At 33.8% G+C, this 23,127-nt stretch overlaps 1 protein-coding gene across 8 annotated transcripts in view; it reads right to left on the reverse strand.

Moving 5' to 3' along the window:
- Positions 1-23,127, reverse strand: part of dpr12 (defective proboscis extension response 12) — a 337,047-nt gene that overhangs the window by 13,799 nt on the left and 300,121 nt on the right. For all 8 annotated transcript variants that reach the window (XM_069038672.1, XM_069038670.1, XM_069038671.1 and 5 more), the window contains 2 exons: positions 8,953-9,146; positions 7,064-7,228 (listed from right to left, as the gene is read on the reverse strand). In XM_069038672.1, coding sequence (XP_068894773.1) covers positions 7,064-7,228; positions 8,953-9,146 — 359 coding nt within the window. The remainder of the gene's footprint in view (positions 1-7,063; positions 7,229-8,952; positions 9,147-23,127) is intronic.

A 23,127-nucleotide genomic window follows, 5' to 3' on the forward strand; every position in this document is an offset into this window, starting at 1 on the left:
AAGAAATAACGGAGAAAGAAGGTTCAAGAACAAATGAAATTACTGAAGAAGATCCAAAAACAATTAAAGAAGCATTTTTACGACAAGAATCCGAAGAATGGAGAGAAGCGATGAAAAATGAATTTAATTCTCTAAAGAAAAATAAAACATGGGAAATAGTTGATCGCCCAAGTGATCGAAAAGTAATAGGCTGTAAATGGGTTCTGAAAACAAAATTTAATTCCGATGGTACGATCGCTCGTCGAAAAGCAAGATTAGTTGCAAAAGGTTATGCCCAATTGCCAGGAATAGATTTCCAAGAAACTTTTGCACCTGTTTCAAGATTATGTTCTGTAAGACTAATAATGGCCATCGCAGCACAATACAATTTAATAGTTCATCAGTTGGATTTTGTAACAGCATACCTGAATGGGGATATCGATGAGGAAATTTACATGGAATTACCTGAAGGAATAAATGAAATTGGAGAAGAAGTCTTGTTCAAAAACAAAGTTTGTTTATTGAAAAAGGCATTATATGGATTGAAGCAGTCAGGTCGTCAATGGTACAAAAAATTAGATGAGAACCTACAGAAGTTGAACTTAAGACCGCTCAGCACAGACAAATGCATCTATATGAGAAAAACAAGAAGAGGAAACGAAGAAAACATGGTTTTAATAGCAGTGTATGTAGATGATATAATAATAGCGTCTAACAGCATGGAAGAAATTAATAATCTGAAAGAAAATCTTGTGAAAATTTTCCAGATGAAAGATATGGGACAGATAAAATATTGTTTGGGAATTGAATTTAACGTAAAGAAAAACAAAGTTACTATGAGTCAGAAGAAATATGTTGTGATTTATTAAAGCGTTTTGGAATGGAAAATTCAAAAGAAGTTTCAACTCCCATGGACCCAAACGTTAAACTGTCAAAAGAAATGTGTCCAAAAACGGAAAAAGAAAAAGAAGAGATGACAAGGTGTCCATATCAGAATTTAATTGGTTCCCTCATGTATTTATCAGTTTCAACAAGGCCAGATATTTCATATGCCGTAAGCTGTTTAAGTCAATATAATACGTGTTTTGGAAAGGAACACTGGATTGCTGCGAAAAGAGTACTACGATATTTAAAAGGAACTAGGGACTACGGATTAGTTTACGAAAAAAATGTTGAAGATATAATTGGTTTTGCAGATGCTGACTGGGGAGCGAATCCTGACGACAGAAAATCTTACACAGGATATATTTTTATTTTTGCAAATTGTTCTGTCAGCTGGGAAGCAAGAAAGCAACAAACAGTAGCACTCTCAAGTACAGAAGCAGAATATATGGCTTTATCCGATGCAACAAAAGAAGCCATCTATTTACGACGATTTTTAAAGGAGGTGTTGGACATAGATAAACAAATTCAAATAATGAACGATAATCAAGGTGCAAGGAGCCTCGCACAAAACCCAATTCAACATTCCAGAACCAAGCACATAGATATCAGGCATCATTTTATACGAGAAATATTGCAAAGAAAAGAAATAGAAATTAAATACATACAAACGAGTGAAATGGTCGCTGATTTTTTAACGAAGCCCCTATCAAAATTCAAACATAACTATTGCTTAGAAAATTCCGGCATTAAGAATATAGAATAAAGAAAAAATAAATTTAAGGGGGGCTGTTGTAATATTAAATTTATATTTGATATTAATTAGTGGGCAGTTATATAAAAACAAATGAATGCTATAAATAGTTTGAATAAAATAATATAAACAAAAAGTCTGTCAATAGTTTATTGTATTAAAAGGATTCTTCTAATAATACTACATGAACTCATCTGTTGTTTTAACTGAATTTATCAACAAATCAGCCAGTCTATTTGGGCCGTCGATTCAAACATTGTCCATCAGTACTCGTGTAACCTCTGTAGTTTTATTTCAATTACATATTTTCCTCTCAATGAACTGTTAATTAATTATTGATTTAAATTTTTTTGGTTTGTAACAACCTGATTGAACTAGTGTAGCGGTGTTGATTGTGAGAGTTGCGAGGTAATTAAATTTGTTCAGAACGTTCCGGACCTTTTCTGGATCGCTTGTCTTCCGGGCTTATGGCAACGATTGGGTTTTTACTGAGGGTAATAGAGTGGAGGTCGCTCTGGTCAGAATACACTGCCAATATTGCGTGTTCTGGGTAAACACGTATAAGCCTCAATTCCGTATTATCATACTCATCGACACCATCATTGTACATGAGCCGCAGCTGCTGATCAATACTTTAACACAGACACATAGTTGTGCTTGTGTTAAACTTACTAGTAAAATAACTCTCGAGGGCTCAGTACTCACCGTTTTGTGTTTAACTCATTCCACCTCTTAAAGAGAAATCAAGGAATAGTGGCATTATGACGTTAGAGCGTTTGAAATATAGATGTGTACAACGTACACGAGTAGAAGCTTCATTTATCTGCACGATTTACGTGTTATTCGAAATGAATTAATCTGAATAGTGTCGATTCTTACTCGGTTTCAGGGGCCACTCTTAATTAAGAGAAGACAGGAGGGTGGCGTTTGGCCAAGCAAAAATACATCTCAATTTGTAAATATCGATTTTGTGATGTAGAATAGATTAGTGAAAATTAAAGGGTGGAATGATCAGCATTCTGCTGTCGGAGGATTGAAATCCCTAGCAAATAATTGAGCAAGAACGTGTATGGTTCTTTTTCTTTTATGCCGTGCCAGAGAAGTTTACTTGTTAGTCCAATGTATCCTACAGTAGTTAGAGGTAGAGCTACTTCTTGGTCTTGTCAATAAAACTTATTCAAGCAGAGATTCTCAAACAACGATGTTAGTACCTAATACTGTGTAATTTTTATATGAAATATTCTTCTAATACATAAAGAGCGTGCACAAACAGAATTGACCACACATATAGTTTGTTTTTTAATCAAAGAACCACGACCTGTTGATTTAGGTTTGCAAATATAAAATTTTACTAAATTTAGGAAATTTAATGATATCTGTTGGCTATACCAGCCAACGCCTGTCATTTTTAATGTCCTTGAAAGTACGCAAACTCGCATCTAAAATTTGAACGTGTTATTAAAAATGCCTCGCAAAGTAAGACATTTATTAAACTTTCAAGTTAGTTGTTATTAGTTATTGTTAACTTTATTAACATGCTGCGCTTCTAATATCTCTAATAACCTCAATTTCTATATGATGAGATTTTTCACCCTAGGTCAAAAGTGTACAATGTTGTCAGCTCTATTTTAGGTGTAAATTGCGGTGTTGTGGTTCTTTGATTAAAAAACAGACTGTACAGATACATGTCTATCTATTTAGTTTCCCATTTTATCACAGAAGGAACAACTTCACGTTAATAAATAAAAGAAAAATCTCCGAACTTATGTTGCAGCGGAGTGAAATCATTATGTGGTATTAACATCATTTGAAAAATTGTGAAATGATTCTTCATAAGCTAGAAGGCGATCACCGCTTGTACACAGCTCACGGTCAGTATAGGAACTATACGACTAGCTGGATTGAAGTCAGCCAGGCAGCACCAACGGCTCTGGATCTGGAGAATACAACAGTTTAATCCAGAGTGGTCCGAGAATACCCTGACGCATTGGTGACACTGGTAGAGTGAATCTGGACATCCGAATTTCGGGACACCAGGGCATAGAAAGGAATAAAAGAGTAGATCACCTCGCAAAAAGGGGTCTGACAATACCGCCGCGAAGGGGGTAGTAAGTGATCTAGAGGTAAAGACTGGACTGAAACAGTCACAAAGGTTCAGTGAAAACCCTTCCCAGAAGAAAACAGAAAAAATTCTGCAACTGAGCGGATCAAAAATCAGGACTGATAACAGCAAGCACCTCAATGTGATTGGTTTAATAGAGGATCCCTATCATATTTTATGCAACTGCTCCAACCTAGCTGCGAAAAGGCACTTCACCTGAGTCCGAAGAAGTAGCGAACGCCGCCATCGGGGATGTTCTCCGCTTCGTGGAAGGTACAGGGCTGATGGAGTAAATAACGCTTGGGGTGCACAATAAACTTAAGTTTCAACGCGGTGGGTTTCGAACCACAACCCATGACAACAAAAAAGAATGTGTGCTTAAGACCGCACGACAGAAGTGAAAACTTCTATGATGCTCGTTACTGATTTTAAGTAATATGTACCTATTCTATAAAAAATATATCATTATAGATGACTTGGAGGAATAAGGAGCAAGGCATAAATAATTAATATTATTTAAATCCAATGCTGTTTTTAAATAAACACCAAAAATCTGTATTTTTCAATAGAAACTGCTTTTAGCGCTCCAGCAAAATTTGTGAGGTTAGGTTTGGATGTTTAAGTTTTATTTTCTTGACGATGATATTGAACACAACACAAGTTTTCATAGCAATACCAATACCCTGTATTATGATAATTTGTCCATTTTCCTCTTCAAATTTTGCTACAAAAATGTTTCCAATAGATGAATTGTTGAAGCCATATAATTGAGAATTACGTATGTATTAAATCCTACATCAATCTGTAAACTTACAATATTTGTCGTGTCTTTATCGTTTATATTGGTTTATATTATATAAAACTATACAGGGTATTTCACGAGTGATAATGAGCCTGACGGAATAATAAATTCAACCCACAATACATTTTCAAAAACAGCCGGACATTTTAATTTCAGTAGCCAGCTTTTTTCGGAAATATAGTGTGGGTTGCATTTTAAATTACGTCAAGTTCATTATCACTCGTGAAATATCCTGTATATATATATGAATTATTGAAATTGAAATTTTTTAATAAACAATTGTCAAAACGTTATCATGTTGGTACGAGCCAAACAGTGATTTTCATGATAATACGATTAGTCACACTGAGTGTCAACATTTTTTTAATCTAACTGAGCCTGCGCCCTGACGAGCGAGATTTTATTTCAAATTCGAAAAATATTTCCGCTGATTTCTCATTAAATTTGTTTTGAAAATGAATTCGCGGAAAACAGGCCCGGGAAGTGCAATGAACATAACCTTAACTACGATTTGGTGTCAAATTGTTATACAGCTGGCCCATATGTGCACATTTTGGGGTGGTACAGTTGGTTTTTTACTTAATTTTGACATTGACAATTGTTTATTAAAAAAATTTCACTATATATGCCGTTCACGATTATTTTAAACACGCAGGAGGCCGCGATATTTTTTTGTTAGATTGGCGTCAGGTGCTGTCATATGACGTTTCGTTTTGAAATATTCGCATTGTTGTCAATTCCGTCATTAATTTAGTTAATAAGAATTTACCCAGAACTGCCCTACAAATATGTATGTTTCATTTCAATTACAATTTTACGATTATTGTTCCTAATGCGTTCAATTATTTAAAAAATGTAGCAACTTGGGAGCAGTGTTCGATTGAATTATAACCTAAAATAGATTTATTAAGACAAATCACAGTACTGCCAACTAAAATGTCAGATTTTCATAAATAGTCCGAATTTGAAATAATCGTGAATGGTTTATATATACAATTACTCCTGCAGCTCTGCACTGAGATCAGTCAGGTCACAACACAATTATCACTGAAAATTGAAAACTGACAAGTGACGCACAGTTGATTGTTTTTCGCTCGCTCCGCAAAAAATCTCGACTCCCATGATTTTAGCTTACCGTGTCGTTCTGCGGACGATTTTCGCTTGTGCTGCGTTACCATTTTACCGTGTCCCATGAAACTAATTCACTGCCCGGGAATAAAATGTATGTAGTGCGCCTAAAGAAGTTTTCACCTCAATAATAATAATTCATAAGCAAGGAAACTGTTAAATGATCTTACGTTGTGTAGGTATTTCTTGGAAGAGCTTAAAACGATAGTCATTAAAAACGAATGAGTGTGCAAGACATTGTGACAAGATATAATAGTCCTCAGCTTCAAACTGCACTAAAATTTTATCGAGTGCATTTCAAATAAGACAAAAGTGGACATGTTGTTTTTTACTTTCAGTAGATATTGCTTTGCGAACAATATCTAGTAGCTGTCTGGCTATAATAAAGGAGAAAGACACGCCGGTACGATATATTTGAGATACTTTAATTTTGTTATAGGGAAATGTATTCGCGTTAATAAAATATTCGTGTTCTTTTGGTCGAATTATGCGCAGCGTAATAAAAGCTTTAAATTACAGACGCGAAAAGAATCGCGATATTTTCCTTTTAATGCTTCTAAATTTATATTCCTTCGACTATACATTACGCTTTAGAAAATTTATTTCGGGAATAAATTAAATTTTCACGTAGAAATGAATTTGAAAGGAAGAATACCGTTTTATGTATGACCGATGTTATTATCATCATCGCCTTCGCGTAATATTTAAGGCCGTATTGTTTTAAATGTATCCGTTCCTTTTTACAACTGCGCAATTTATTCCAGTTGCTCTTCATTATGCTCCAGGAATTCTGATTGTTACACAACCTGATAGGATAGGTATCAATTAATGGCTTGTTCGTCATGTTCTGTCGCAGATACCTGATTAAGTAACACTAATTGCCAATTATTGATAATCATGATGTATGCCAAGTCTCCAGTTCTCGTGTTGTTCCGGTCAATCATATCATTAGTTAAGCACTGTTATCTGTTTCCCTTTGAGGACGTCACGAATCGAGTGGATTCCAGAATTTTTGAATTTTATAACCGACCGACGCCATAACGTATGCAGCTTTATTGATAGCGACTCTATTTGATAGGTTACGACCCTCCTTCAAACTTTGCAATACCGTCAGTAATATCCCCAGGTTCACAACAAACATCAACTAAGAAGTGAGCCATCCCGGCAGCACTGTTGGCGTAATGATGGAAGCAATTCTTGTTGTAGCTAATTACTCCCATTCAGACATGGGTACTTCGGCAGAGTGCCTAGTAAAATTGCAATAAAATCTGGAAATCGACTGCAAAATGGGGTCTGGGGGAGAACAAGAACGATGGGGAACGAAGTAAGTTTTGAGTCGGTTTGTATCCTTTTCCTCTTTGTGGAGTTTCTGACCAATGTAGTGCGGAGTTCGTAATTATATCCTTGATGAACTTACTTGGCATTCGTATGTTCCATTATCCCTCTTCTGGACGAACTTAATTTGAAGAGTCCAATCGTCGGAACCTTCCGCGTGCAGAATTTGAAATCTCTCGTCGTTTGTGTAAGTAAACAGTCCCGAAGAAAGAATGTGCCAGTCTCTCCTTCTGACCCATGACACTTGCTGGAAAAAAATTCCCTTATTAATATCTACATGGACAAACGGAGGGGTGCAAGTGTTACTTTAATAAAGCGAAAAAGATGGGAATGTTACATCGTGAATATTGGAGCTATTTTTTATGGGAATTCAATTTCTTTCGTAATAACTCCGGCGAGAAATTTCTTACATAATAAATGTCCTGTCGAAAACATCTTCATATCCGATGGCGAATCTCTCGGTACCTATTTTTCTCTTAAAACTGGTTATATAAAGAAAGAATTAATTACTATGTCGAAATTAGACACTTGGTAACGTTAATGTGCTATGTAATCGCATAATGTTTATGTTTGTGATAAAATTCTGCAACAAATGAGCTTTCAGCTCTTAACTATTTTATTAATTTAAAATAAAATTTTATGTCTCGTTTGACCCATAACGATAAAAACTCGAATTATGGGCTCTAAAACTATTTAATTAAAAAATCATCAGAAAGTGTAAGTAATAGCGGGTCGCCCAGTTGTCGGCCTCGACTTCGTCTCGGTCTTCAATCTCTGGGCTCAGCACAAAAAGACTCACTTCTCACTTCTACTCTTAATGATATCGGGCCTTCAAATAAATATATATTTAGAGTAGGCGTAGGCGACATTTTAATTCTGTTAACAGTGAAAAGTAATTTTTGTAGGTAACCAATTATTCTCCGGAGTTACACAGGTTACATAGTAAGCTTTTTCCCAATTTCATATTGTCATATTCCGTGGAGGGGGAATAGGGAGAATGTACTACAAAAATTTAAAATATTTTCTAACCTAATTTTATTTCGTTAAAATGTCAGACGTTTCTTGTGTCACTTTCTACGGTGGAAAAATGTTGCAAACAATTGAATTTCCATAGGTTGCTATAAATATACATTTATTTGAAGGCCCGTTATAATTTCCTACATATTTATCGTGTGTGCGACTTAAATGTAGGTATTTAAAATATATAAAACATAAAAAATATAAAAAATTAGGCATTCTTGGCACAATGTATAGTAAAATTGTTGTCATTGAGAAAGGGGATGACGGAATTCAAAAAATGTGCTTAATGAAAATTAAATTGGAGAAAAGAAGGCAATTTTTCGTCGAGATTAAGAGTAAAAGGAATTTTATTGAAGAATGTCTGGAGGCTTGATTATAAATATTTAACCTACTGCAACAATTCTTGCTTCTGTGACGGTTAAATTACAATGTTTTTAGGAAAAGACGTTCAGAGCAATACAGGCTTAACAAATATAGAGACCTGGGATTAAAATGATTCGGAAGGCTATTTAATTAGCGTGACCTGGCAACTTTGTTTACCTTTAGTAGCAAATCGTCATTTAGATAATTAGAAATTTGGAAGATGATGGGTCGTACGACCCAGCCTCGTAAGAGGTAAACAAATAAAATCACCATTACGGCATTTTTCCTGTAAAAAAGATTACTCCCTTCGCTAGCATTTAGACAAATTGTTTGTATCGAAGCAGCAAATCCACTTATTGGAAATTGGTCTCCGGAGTGGTAAACACAAGTGTGAGTTAGCAGCAGCATCGGATCCATAAATTTGCTTTTGCGGTTTGAAAATTCCTAGAGTTGTCGAGCGTTTTTTCGACTCCTTCGAGCTTATTAATTAGAGTGAATAATGTGTTAATTTATGGGCTTGCGGTTTATAACCGAGTTTCATTTAGTGTTATAGTATGTATCGCGGAGTTACATTTTAAGTGTTATTACCTCGGCTCCGGCGAGTGCCCTATCTCCTGTACTTCTCACATGGCAGTGGAGATACGCCGTCGCTCCCAGTTGCACCGTTACGTTTGTAATAGTGTTGTTTTCAGCCCCCGCCATCGCTTCCGCTCTGCTGAAGTCTTCGAAGTTGGGGTACCACAGCTGGCGCCAGTCCGAGTATTTCTGCAGGTCTCTCCGTTCTGCAACAATAAGTTTTTTACTATCCCTTAAACGGTCGTAAAAGTCGAAGGGTTGTTGCCGGATTTGACTTAGAGGTCCCATAAAAGAAACTTGTGACAACTTAAAAATACATTCACCACAATATAAATACGCTTTTTGTGTGTCTGGAGACGTGCCACTCAAATTGGGACAATTAAAAGTCTCGATTTCAAGACAAACCATTTTACAAAATTGTACAACAAATGTGTAGTGAATGCTACATGATACCAAAAAAACTAATTATGCGATTAGTCATACAGGTGAAAACCAATATGAGGTAAATTTGTTCAGTTTGCATAAAACATGTTTTATTGGTTCCGGTGAGTGCATAAAATGAAAGTAGTCTATTTTGTCCAGAATTCGGGTTTTATCAACTGGTTTGGTGAAACAATGCGAAGCTTTTAGTGGTTTTTTATGATTCAGTACTGAGACACCAAACAAAATAAAACCGCACGAAATCGACAGTTTCTATAAATGTTTACAAAAAAATTATCTGTTGGGAGGAAATAGAGCTTGCCGGGTTGACGGTGTTATATGTTTTATTCAGGTTTATTGGGAGTGCATCTAACCATCAGTTTCGTTATGCATGTTTAATGATTACTACAACGAGAGTGGATGGTTCTATTTCCACAAGATTTCTCAATAAGTTTGCTTCCGTGGAAAGCAGCTATTGGTGTACCAGATCTTGACAGGTAATAGATATTTGTTTTCAATTTTACAAGACGTGTAGCTTCAGTTTAAACTACTGTAGCGACTGGTAGGTCTATTGATTGAAGTAATTACAGAACATCTTCAAAAAGAGTAAAGGTGCACATGGTCTGCTACTGGATTATTTTAAATTTGCTTTTATGATTGGAATGGTGAAAGTAGTTATTACGGTGAGGCGTACCTATTGAAAAACTAAATATTTTTATATTCAAATAAAATAGGTACATAAATAGTAACGCAACATGTCTGAAAGAGATGAATTTTTGTCTTTCGTACTATCAGTTTAGGCTTCAGTGAATGTGTATGAGTTACCAAATCCACGGAGTTACCGAAGCCTCAGTGACATGTAACTTTTGACAATATACATTTTGAGGTCTGTACCATTAGTTTATCACAAGATGACATGGAGCATACGTTAGACTTTTCATAACGTTTTTTCCCTACATGGGAATCTGAAATATTGGTGATTCCCAATTAAGGGTGATTTTCGGGCGATGGTTTCCTATTGCGCGCGTTAAGAAGTATGGTGCAGGTCAATGCACGCAACCAAAATTTCCAACCATTCTTAAAGTAGTAAGATTTAAATTTCCCGCACAAAACTCAAATTTGGCGAGGGAGTGTAAGTCAGGCTTTTCATGACGTCGCTACGAACTATCACGTCAGCACCTCGTGACTCCTCTTCAACTGGTTCGCCGCGCCAACTATAGTTCAGCAGAATGAAATTTCATTTTTGGAAAGTGTGCAACCAAGAATGTTCAGGTCTTGACAGGCGTTAAATATGCAAAGCTTGGGGATTAAGAGTAGAGCTATTAGGTGTTTAAGTAAGGAAAATATTTTGATGATTTCAAAACTATCTTTGAGAGTCCTTACTGGTAACTGAATACGCAAAAAAATTAATTTTAACAACAGGTTTCAGGTATCTAGATATTTTAATTACTGAAACTCTGCGGTAACGAACAAATGTTCTGTCAATCCTTTTAGTTATTCAGTGTTTGTTCAGAGGACAAAGCTATTTTTTTCAGGGATTTCACCTTTTAAATGGGTATTGTGTAAAGACGGTACCTTAAAACCGCCGAGAATTACATCTGTTGACACAGTTTGATGTTCCACAAAGTTTGTTGATTTAAACTTTCATTTTATATTATGTAGTCATGTTTTATTTGTTCCACCCTGATTTTGGTGTTTCAAATAATCATCATAAACAAAAAACAAATTTAAATAAACTTTGGTTTTGCATTAATTAAATTTATATATTCTACATAAAACTAGTGTAATGAAAAAAAATTGACGTTTTATGAAACAGAATACGTGATTATTATAAATACTTTTGAAATGTATTAAAGACATTTTGTCCTGTAATATTTTTATTGTTGGAAATATGAGTTTCTAAGTCAATTTGTAGTTGAAAAATATTTTCTTTTTGTGTGGATAGGACACCTTCATGGGTGCATTAAAATTTTCATATATGTATGTGTATTTATTTAAAAAAGTTTAAAAAAGTTTTATTTTAACACCTATTGGTTTGGACATTTGTGTTAAATTTAAAAACAGTAGTAAAAATGTAGATATTGACGACCAAAAGACGATGAGTTAGTCTCGTATTTATTTATACATAAAATATTATTCATTAATTTGTAAATTTGTTGCTATGTTAACATCTACATTATGCATTAGCAGAGCTATTAACATTATACTCGTACACATATTATTATTAATTTAATGTTATTCGATCAAATACACAGGATTATTCACGTAAGATGACGAGGCTGACCAGGCAAAAATGCAACCCTAAATACATTTTACAAAGCATACATTGTGTTTTGGTATTTAAAAATTAAATCAGGAATCCAAGTAGGTAGTTAGTTTGAAAGGTATAGCTGTCATTTCATTTTTTTCGAACGATGACGGAACGATCACATGATGCTACTTACCCATTACTTTAGTGATTTTAATTGCTTATTATTGGTATTAAATGATACTTTGTTGAGAGAGGTATTTTTCTGTCAGAACTTGACATTCATTAGGCTGACGTTAAAAGCCATCTGTCTACGTTTTATGTGCAGTAGGATAATTTAATAGGGATTGAGATAGCTTTATGAATTGTATTTTGGGTTGCATTTTTACCTGGTCAGGCTCGTCATCTTACGCGAACAATCGTGTATAACGACAGATTTTTGGAGTTAAATAATGATAAGACTTTATTTATTCTGATTTTGTTATGTAGAGACCCAGGAGTTGCAAAACCCCAATAAAGATAACACGACTTTTTCCCGAATGTGTCCGTTGAAGTGCACATCCAAATATTATATCAATAACTTTCAGACTCCTTGTCACATTGTGCTGCAAGATGATATCGAATTTCTCACAGTTTGCCAACAAAGGCAAGATAATCTCTAAATGCTTTAGATGCGATTGTAGAGTTTTATTTCATCTAGGAAGAATGATGACGGATGCGCAGTAGTTTCTAGTTCGCTTAAAACAAATCGTAGCCAGTCGAACGTCTTTATTGGAACAGTATTAATTCATCTGAAAAGTTATCGACAGACAAGCTTTCAGCAAGAAAAATTTCTACCGTCTATCGACGTCCGACATAAGTTTAATTAACGTAACTCTTTTTTTAAATGTCAGGATTAACTGCAACCTTTTATATTACGCGATCATGCTGCGTTTGCAATCTGGTAATTAAAAATGTACGGTACGTGGCGATAAGCACTTGGAAGCGCGTTATAAATTGCAAAAAATCCACGAATTAAACAAAAACACCCCTCTATTATTTATTTTTATTTTAACAGCTGCCGCTTTTTACTACAGTTAGCAAACTGTAACAAATGTAGCCAATTCAGAGTTGTTTTACACACGGCGACAGTTAACGCTGCTGACATTTGCGCGAAGTGATGAAAAAGTAATTTTAACGTTATGCTTTTAAACCAGAAAAGAGAGGAAACGCAGATAATTTTTATTTCACTTTTGTGGCCTTTCCAGAGGACTGAATTATGCAACTCTCATCATTTGATATGTGTTTTGTGGGGCTTTAACTAAAACAAAAATACAGCGGCGACAAACATCCTTTTTAAATTTTTTCATACATGACTGTTCACCTATGGATTATGATATCCTACAACGGACGTTACCGAACTGTTTCCTTTTTGGTTTTCTATAGACTAAAGGACAACTCCGTAATAATTACCCAGATCATAAATTTCACATACGTTTAGAAGAAGTTAGATTTGCATTATTAACTGTATATTATTATCCATAAACATAACAGTACTGGCTGGTGGTTTGTTATTGTACTGATTGTTTAATAATAACTATTTCATGATGAGTTAATATTATTTTAACTACCTTCCGCATATTGTGGGTTGTTATAAATTTTTTATCTATCTATCACCGCGGGTTAAGTTATACCACATCGGATTAATTTTAGAATTGTAATAGTCTCTTTATCCCAATGAGTGCGGGAATGAAATTATTACCCAACTAGTGCGGTAATGAAATTAACAACTCAACTATTTGTTGTTATTCGGTAACTAAGTCAGGGGTATAGACCACTACGCGTTGCTATCATCTTTAAAAAAAAATAGATTCCATCGTCACCTTAATTAATTTATTATATCGTGTGTTCCACAAAAAACTCACTCGCAGCAAGCCATGACAAAAGTGAAGTATGTCTTAGTACCAGATGTGAAATGAACTACTAAAGTAAATTTATAGGTTATCTGTCACTCACAATATGATGAAAATTTGTAAGTAACGAATGAACTACTTCCAGTGATCCTAAAATCGACATGACCAGTCTATCTATCTCTATAGTCATGGCTTACTGCGAGTGAGTTTTTATTGGAACACACGATACTATCAAAGTGAGGTTATTTTAAGACAATTTTGGCGGTGATAGATAAAACTTTGTATGATATTGGTGGGATATCATCCTTGTTTCTCACCCTATTTTTTTTACAAAAATAAAATAACATAACACAATGTGTTATGGATTTAGTTCCGGTTGAGCACTTTTATTTTGAGCTTTAAAAACTTTATTTTTATGACTTGCGTGTTTGCATATTTGACAGTGATGAACCTGTAATTATGACTTATTTATTTATGCAATAGTAATAAATTAAACTTCAAAGGTTTAATTAAAAGCTCTACATAACCACGTATGAAATGATTTCATTTTGCATTTGAAAACTAATGAAAACGGTGAAATAAAACTCATGCAGAAATGAATGATGTGTTTGTCGAATAACAATTATAAACAGGAAAATTATGTAAAAGACATAATTTTAATTAAAAATTTCATCGGAGTGTTTGTAATAAACATTTTCACGATAAATAACCATCGATACTGACAGATATAACAATAAATTAAAGTTATTGCTGATTATTTGCAACATGTGCTCTAATGGCGTGTTTTAATAATAATTTGAATTATCATCGTATCGATCGATCATCGGAAGAGTTGAATTAGCGGGGTTGAATTTACCTGATGACATCGAAACCCGTTTCGTCTAGCTGACAAAGAAATAAACAAAAATACAGTTATTTGCTTCGTTTAAAAACTAAAGCCGTCGTTAAGAGCTTGTAACTTTTAAAACAACTATTAACGAAGTTATGATCCTCCATCGGAACTCTGGAAAGTTGAACGTGCAATCAGCCCCAACTCATCTACGTGTATCGAGTACTAAGCTTCAAATACAATGCTATTAAGGAGTTTCGAGTGACATTACAAAAAAGGGATTGAAATGTCCGCTAAAATATTTCACGGGGTCGCAGTTGTTGCGAAACAACCGTGTACCAATAAACATATATCTAATAACGCAATAACATTTAACTAAACAGCGATCGTTGCTTGTTTGAAGTGCTAATTTAGTATTGGGATTAACAAACACATGAGAATATTCATATTTATGATATGATAATTTTAGATAATGCCATAATATTATAACTGAAACGTTGCAGATTTGTACGGGGAATAAACATTAATTAGGGGTTTATCAGTGAATTAGGTGAAAATCCCAACTGTTGCAGAAACGTAGGAATTGGCAGAAAAAATTATGGGGCTAAAACAGCAACTATATATATTTTCAGTGAATTTTGCTTATTAACGTTAGTTAAAAGAATGATTCAGAAATTGACTTTTTAAAATGTAAATGTAATACCAGGTGTCCGAAAAGTTCTGGTGGTTCTTTAGTGTTTTTAACGTTACAAATCTTAAATTTTACGATCACTCAGTACATAGGAGGGCTAATTAAGTAAATAGTGTAATGATTACGTTTCTATTCCGTCCTCAACCGCCCCCATCCATCCCACTTTGAAATTTGAAATAACACCCCATACTAAGTATTTCACTTTGAAAATGCAGCCCACAATACATTTGCTTCCAACTGTATTGTGGGTTGCATTTTCATTTCCGTCGAACTCATTGTCACTCGTGAAATACTCTGTATATTCTGTATATTTTATGATTATGAAAAATGACATTTTTTTACACTAAAAAAATAGATTATAAGGGAATGTTGCAGAGTAGCTTGACTTTGAAAAAATTTAATATTTTTTGTCAATTTTTAAAAATCAGTTCGAAAATCGGGTCTATAAATGTAATTTTTTGTTCGACACTGTCAGAATTTGAAAAATTTCTCCTGCGTAAGCGGATTTTGATAAATGTCACAACTTGTCAAAACGAAACGTCAAGCTAACTTTAAAGATTTTAAACGATTTGGAGCCTTTAAAGAGCTCGTAGAACAAAAAGCCTTGTATTCAACTCGTTCTTGTGCAAATTGGGCCTTTTTTGGCACTCGTGGGCCTTTAAAAAGCTCGTTTCACTCGCGTTTTAAACTGGTCCACTCATGCCAAAAAAAGCCCAATTTACACACGAACTCGTTAAATAAACTACTATTTTAAAATTATTTGTTATTGTCAGTGGCATAAAAATGTTCCGCAATATTTAAACTTCGATTACTTGTTACAAATTTGTTGTCGAGTTTTGGAATATAATTTTTTTTCTTTTGTAAACACATTTCAATAAAGTGCCAATCATTTTTAAGTGTCAAGTTTTGAAAACATTCAACGTGTTTCTAACTCACCGATGTTGTTTTTTAATTTCTCTCACTTAATTTTCCAAGTTTGTGGAAACAATGAAATTATGTTGATAATGTTAAAGCTTGTCCGTCCCACATAATGAATAATTTCCGGATCGTGTTACATATTTTTATTATTTTTTTTGTTCTTTATTATTAATTATTAGTCATGTTGTTAGTTATTGTCATGCTGCTTAGAGCAAAACAGAAAATTATGATTTTTAGGAAAGTGAAAGTTTTACCTAACATAAAATAAATATTTTGCTTCTCTGTGCAACACACCAACTTCATTTACCTGCATTGTTTCAAACTTACCCAAAGCAATGAAACCTAAATATGATTATGAAATGTTGTCCGTGTTGTGGTTGCTTTTATCCTTTATTAATAGCCACTCCGTTATTACTCTAAAATGATGCTTTTCTCTGCGTAATTGTATCCTCACCCTGTTCTGAAATTCTCAGTTTCTAACATTTGATTGTCAAGAAACCTTTATCCTCATTTGTTGTTGGTTATAACATGTTTATTGTTGCTGCTCAACTGAAAATGTTACCGACGAGGACATTGTTTTGCACTTTGTACAGCGATCGTATTAAATTGTTCAGTTTAATTTACTGTAATTGTTACAAAATGAACATCTATTTTATTACACGATGATTGTACACAAAGTTAAAACCCCACTAAAGCACAGGTAAGGTAATTACCTTTTAAGTGAATTTAATTTATTATTGCTCAATTTCGTGCTATGTAATTGTTTACGAAAAAATAATTACCAAGACCTTTACCAACGATAAAGTATGAAGTTGAGACATTTATTTGCGACCTTTGAATTTCTAATTACTCGCGACAAGATTCTCTCCTCTGCTGGTTTAGTAGATCGATCAGAATATGCGCCAATACTGGAGGTAGAATTTGGTAAGCTTGATGATGTGTCGGTCTTTAGGCTGATTTATTATGTGCCTACTAATTGGATATGGTCCCCGAGCAGCAATTCAAGTTCCTTCGGGATTACATACAGAGATCGTCTCGTCGACCGTTTATCGCCTGATTTTCAAAACACTTTCGAACTGCAAACTGACTTGTAAATTTCATTAATCTCTCGGTTTTGTCTTGTATACAATTGCAACAACTGTTTCAGGATGAGAACGATTTACGATATCGTCGGCTAAACGATATGAGTTCTGTTGGTGTGACATTTTCAAAAGAATTGTGACAGCGAGTCACACGATACAACATGTTTTGTATCTACCATTAGGTCATGTCCAACATAAAAAATAATAGCTTGGTGATAACTTGATAACGTATGGCGTAAACTGTCACATTGTTGTTCTTTAATAGTGCGACTGAAAGAAAATATTGAACGAGGAAATGTTCAATTTCTCGAAACTAGGACACACTAACGTTTAATCAAACACCACCGGACAGAAGAAAATTGTAGTGATTATCGAGGCGTTGAAAATTTAAAGGGGTTACGAAGGGCTCTCTAAATTAAAAAAGCTCCATCAAATAAATGAAACTAGTTTGTCCATGTTGGTTTTAATTTTTTTTTTAATTATACAGGGTGTATTAAAAATGGCGGATAATATTTATATCACGCGAATCTACGTTGTGTACCAAACAAAAAATCCTAATTTGAATTTGGTCTTTGACGAATATTTTCTAAATTATTATCATCAAAAATGACATTAATGAGAATTCTTGTTACTTTCTGAGTTTACTCAAGTTCGAAAAGTCACTAGCTTAGTTGCAATGTTGCAATAGCTTCAAAATTTATGAAAAGCATTTTTTTAAATGAAATTACAAATAAACCAATAATCAAAATGGTAAAATTGCTGCTGAAATATTTATTCTATAAAAGGCTATATTCTATCTCGTGATTCGGAAGTCACGTTAAGCCATTGGTCCCGGTCTATTGAGTTGGTCATCATCATGCCCCTCATAGATTTGTAAACCAGTTTTACTTGTTGAATTATGTGTTATTGATACTATTTAAATGTACAATGGCCAGCAAAAAAAATTAGCCATCATTTAAATGTCAGTGTCAAAAAAGCATTAATTACACATTTGGATTTTGACGTAACACAAAAGTGATGGCTAATTTTTTTTGCCAGCCATTGTATTTCTTCATCATCTTGAAGCAAATTTCCAACTATGACTGTTAATAACTCTATGAGACTATGAGGGTTATCGTTATCAGTAAATTGGTACTAGAGTTTTTTCCTTGTATGTATTTTAACATAGAATAATGTGATGTAAGTATTATGTGCCATTTTTAATACAACCTGTATATTGCACGATAAGGTGATGTAAAGAAGCAAATACTGTTTTTAGTATTTTCTTGGTTCCTTATTGAAATCTTTTTTTATAAATGAAACAAAAACATCATAGTTTTACTAGTGCGTATTGATTTTCCAACAGCATTTGGCAAAAAAAAAATATTAATATATTTTTTTCCTAAACAATCACGTTTGTTATTTTTAATTAAATTTCAATCAATGTAATGTAAATGTAGCGTTTAAATTAACTTGCAATATCACTAGTCATGTACATATTTTAATTATAAAACAGTCGCAATAATAAACTTTTTGTGGAAAAATATTTTTTTCCAATTAAAAAAAAAAAAATAATATTCTATTATTTTCAACAACATTGTGCAGACTATTTTCCGTTTTTATCCGAAATTAAATGTAATGCAAAAGTGAACAAATAAAAAAATTGCTTGTTGTGATGTCTCTCTTTGGGCTTTTATATACATACTTCTGATAAAAAAAATTCTATCAATAATTCCTGTCTGATGATTTATTATATGAAGGTCGTCGATAACAGTTATTTGTGTACCAAGGCCAAAAAGTGCATCTTTTTCGTCCGAGTCTAAGTTTTTTGGCAGAGGCAGGCGAGGACAAAAGGTACTTTTTGGCACACGTGCACATAATTTTTTTTAGGCGACCGCACGACTACAAAACAAAAGACATATGTATGTGATTGGAAAAATTACAAATTTATTTTGTGTCTACCTTTTTCAAATAGATACATTTATTAATATGTACATATTAATAGTTTTTCTGCAGTATTTTTTATCAGCTTGCCAACAAAATGAGAAATTTACTATTTGCAATACAATTATTTATTTACATTATTTATGGTCACAGGACAATTATTGCAATTATCATCTGCGATCTCCGGCGGCGTATTAGACATTTCTTCATCACGTTCGCTGTTGTTATCGGTTATATGAATGTTCATTTTCTTATTATGCAGCAAATAAGCACCAGAAATAAACGATATAACAACACTCTTTTGGGCAAATAAAATACTTGGATTAGATTTATCTGTCACATATTCATTTGCTTTCGCCTTTCAGTCGGTTTACTTGGTTTTGTCGGTTTCGTTGTTAACTTACTAAACAGATTAACAGATGGCGCCGAAAACATGCGTCCGAAAAAGAGTTACTTTTTTTTCGTCAGCTTATGAGTACGTAAAATTACCGTTTTCATTAAGGATGCCTAAAAAATTTTTTTTACTTAATAATATAGGTAAATCTAAAAATTTATTTGAGTTTGACAATGTGAAATTTTAAAATTGTTATTTATGCAACATGTGTATAAAGCACTAGTTTACAAGTGGGAAGCTTACACACACGAGCGTTGCTTGTGTTTCATATACTACCAGTACTACCACACTTTTTCAGGATAAGCACTTTTCTGCTTGTGATTTTTGTAAGATGGGCTTATCTGGACCCGCACGTTAAATATTTTTTGACACAGTTTTAGAGGATAAGCTTTGGGAAGAGAAAGGGAGACAACTATGCAATCAATAATACATGTTTTGTTAGAGTCATCGCTGTATGTTGTCCTTAGATTAAATGTCACTATTAAAATAAATGTCAGCTGAAACATGTGGTGACGTTCTCAACCTCGCCAAGCGTCATTGGCTGCATATCCATCCAGTTGGATTCAACTTTGATTATCCGGTTCAAGTACAAAAATGAATTGTTTGCGTGGCCAATCAATATTGTTGGCAACTTAGAGTTCCGGACAACGTTATCGATTGTGACATATAGAGGGTGGATTGATTTTAATTCGAAAAATGATATCGAGTGTAATATTATAAAGTGGTGCTTAATTTTCTTGACTTTAATGAAAAGTCTGACGAGAAGATGAAAGGAATGAGTTTCGTCAAAGAGATTTTTAACAGTAAAAAGTGGAGGAAAATTTTGTGTACACAGTAAATTCTTGCTCATATGTTGGCTCCATTCCAGATGTAAAGAATTTCCTTAAACGACCCGTGGCCATATCGTTTATTTTGATCATGGCTCTCGAGTGTGGTTCCATTTTATTAAAAGTCTTTTAACCCATTCAAGTTTCTTACTTTCGCAGACAATTTATCTTTTGTATAACTGTCAGAATATCGATTGCGGACGCGTCCATTTATTTTTCTCCCTCAGACCCCTTGCAATTGTTAGGTAAGAGATTACGAATTTCATTCCTGTCGGGAATTATTTATTTTTTGGGGGCGCCGTTTTAATCCATCTTTCAAGTGAAACTTTGTTTGTGAATTTGGAAAGAAACAAATTCGTCGAGATTGGTAACTTTTTAATGCGCGTGGCGACAACTTAAGAGATGTACAATAACCCACAAGCGAGCGGGAGAAAAATGATTTGATTTAAACGAATAAGGCGAGCATCTGTTTGTAAAACCTTTTGAAGTTGTTTCGCAAGTAAAACAGGGCCATACCCATAAAGGAGCGAGTCAGTATGTTTTGTTGTATGGCCCGAATGAATCATTCCAATTATACAAGGTACTCCGGCAAATCCTTATACGCACAACACAAGAAAAAAGGAAAGTGCTCCATGGAAACGATTTCATTGTATCCAGACAAAGGGAAGTTCCGGAATTACGCGGGATTTTGCGACATTAGCCTACGAAATGAGATGCAAACTTCCAGCCCGTATTGTCTTTACTTATTCTCTACACTGTAAAAGTCCTTATTTGTTCGAAAAGTTATTACCGAAATGAGGCTTTCCTCCAAACACGCCTTATTAGGACTATTTTGCAAACGAGGACAACAACTTAGAAACCGATGACTGAGAGACGCAATTTCTCTCCTCGGATGCAAACTCCACTTCAGATCTTGGAGCAAATCTTGCAAAGTTCAACACACCACTATCACTCACATGCAAATTTGATACTTGCCTGTAAATAATTGGGAATGATAAAATTCGATTGGGTCGTGAAATGAAATTAAAATTTCAACGTGCTGCAATTTTGATTGTTGGAACTTTTTGCGCAACAAAAAACCAACGAGTGGAATAAAGCACCAAATTAATAAATTCATATTTTATTCAGCAATTAACTGCAAAAATGGAAAATCGATTGAACGCCCGTTTTCAAAATATTTATGAAAGGAAATGTAACGAACCAATTTGTTTTGCAAATGTTCAAAATGTGATAGATTTTACGTTTTGAATTTAAGTTGTTTGTTTAAACTCGGCAAAAATCCGGTTTGAAAATCATTTCGTTGCAATGAATAGTTTATTTTATTGCATATTTGAAATTTTTAATTTTACTTTTAAAATGCGGCATTGTCATTTTCCATCAAATAAATTAACTTATAAGCTTTTTTCTGCTCGAGGGGGAAACAATAATTTAAATGGACAAGTAACAGGCACAAACACAATAAGATAATCCTTGGGATCGTGCCAAAAACTCAACTTTATTTCATTACTAGGATTCAAAAAAAGCTTATAACTTCTTCCTTCATTACATCTTTCTTACTTATTATTAAATAGATGAAAAAATGTACAAGCAAAAAAAAATTTCTTTCGTGCAACTAAATTTTCATAGTTTGCCTCTACATACAGGGTATTTTACGAGTGATAATGAGCCCGACGAAATTGAAAATGCAACCCACAATACATTTCCGAAAAAACTGGATACATATTTTAATTTCAATATCCAGCCCCCTCGTTCGACAACAGACTATCTTGTGCAACTCATATAACAATATACTATTTTTTTTCTATTTCGGTGTTACAATGAGCATTTTGTGACACTGAAAACACAATGATCAATTTTATAGCATCGTTTCTAGTGATAATTGAATTTGGGGTTGGTATTGAAAGTAAACAGTGTTAAATGTGATGTCATTTGAACCTGAATCCATGTTTTGGATCAAAATAAACTATGTATTAAGGGGGTAGATTATTATTGTAACAACATTTGGGGGACAATTTCAATGAAATTGTCAATGAAATGACATTGTTTCATCAGTACCAACCCAATTCCATTAAAATAAAAGTCTATTTTTTTAAATTAAATTAATGAAGCCGAAATAAAAAAAATAGCATGTTATACTCGTTTCACAAGACATGTTGTCGAACTCGTTCCTTTGGAGTTCGACAATAGACTGTCTTGTGCAACTCATATAACAATATACTATTATTGTTTCCTCATTCTTTTTATAAAGTAGTTTACATTTTATTGCTTCCGCTATTTCTAAAAAGAGATTATTCTCATTAATACGAAGGACTTAAGCAGTGGAAAACAAGAGACCAGATACTGCCAGGCAATATATTTTATAATTTATTATATGTCAATAATTGTGTTATAGAAGAAAAGAGTTTCATGTTAATAAAGAGTACCAAGATACACTTCTTCTCACGAAAGAATTCTGTTACATCATTGCCTATATTTGGATTACTCGACATGGATTTTTGAAAAATCTCTTCTTCTAACGTATGTGATATTAGCCTGGCGATAGTCGTAGCTTAGCAATAAATTTGTGACGTCACGGAATTCTTTCCTGAAATGAATTTTATCCTATTGTGTAAGTGGGTAAAAGTGATTGTTTCTCGCAAGTGTGAGGAACAGGCCTTTTTACTCGAAAGGGTTATTCACATAAGATGACGAGCCTGGTAAAAATGCAATCCAAAAGGCAATTCACAAAGCAATCTAGATCCCTATTACATTATCAGGCATTATCATAATGCGCATAAAAACATAGATTTAACGTCAATACGTCTCTCAACAAAATATGATTTAATAACAATAATAAGCAATTAAAATCACAAAAGTAATGGGTAAGTAGGATAATGTCGGTTTAGTCATTGTTCAAAAACCGTTTCAAATACTAAATATTAACGAAAAATATCTTTCAAATTAATAGAATACCTAAACTCTGT

The sequence above is a fragment of the Tenebrio molitor genome, chromosome 2, assembly GCF_963966145.1.
Source record: "Tenebrio molitor chromosome 2, icTenMoli1.1, whole genome shotgun sequence".
Lineage (NCBI taxonomy): Eukaryota > Metazoa > Arthropoda > Insecta > Coleoptera > Tenebrionidae > Tenebrio > Tenebrio molitor.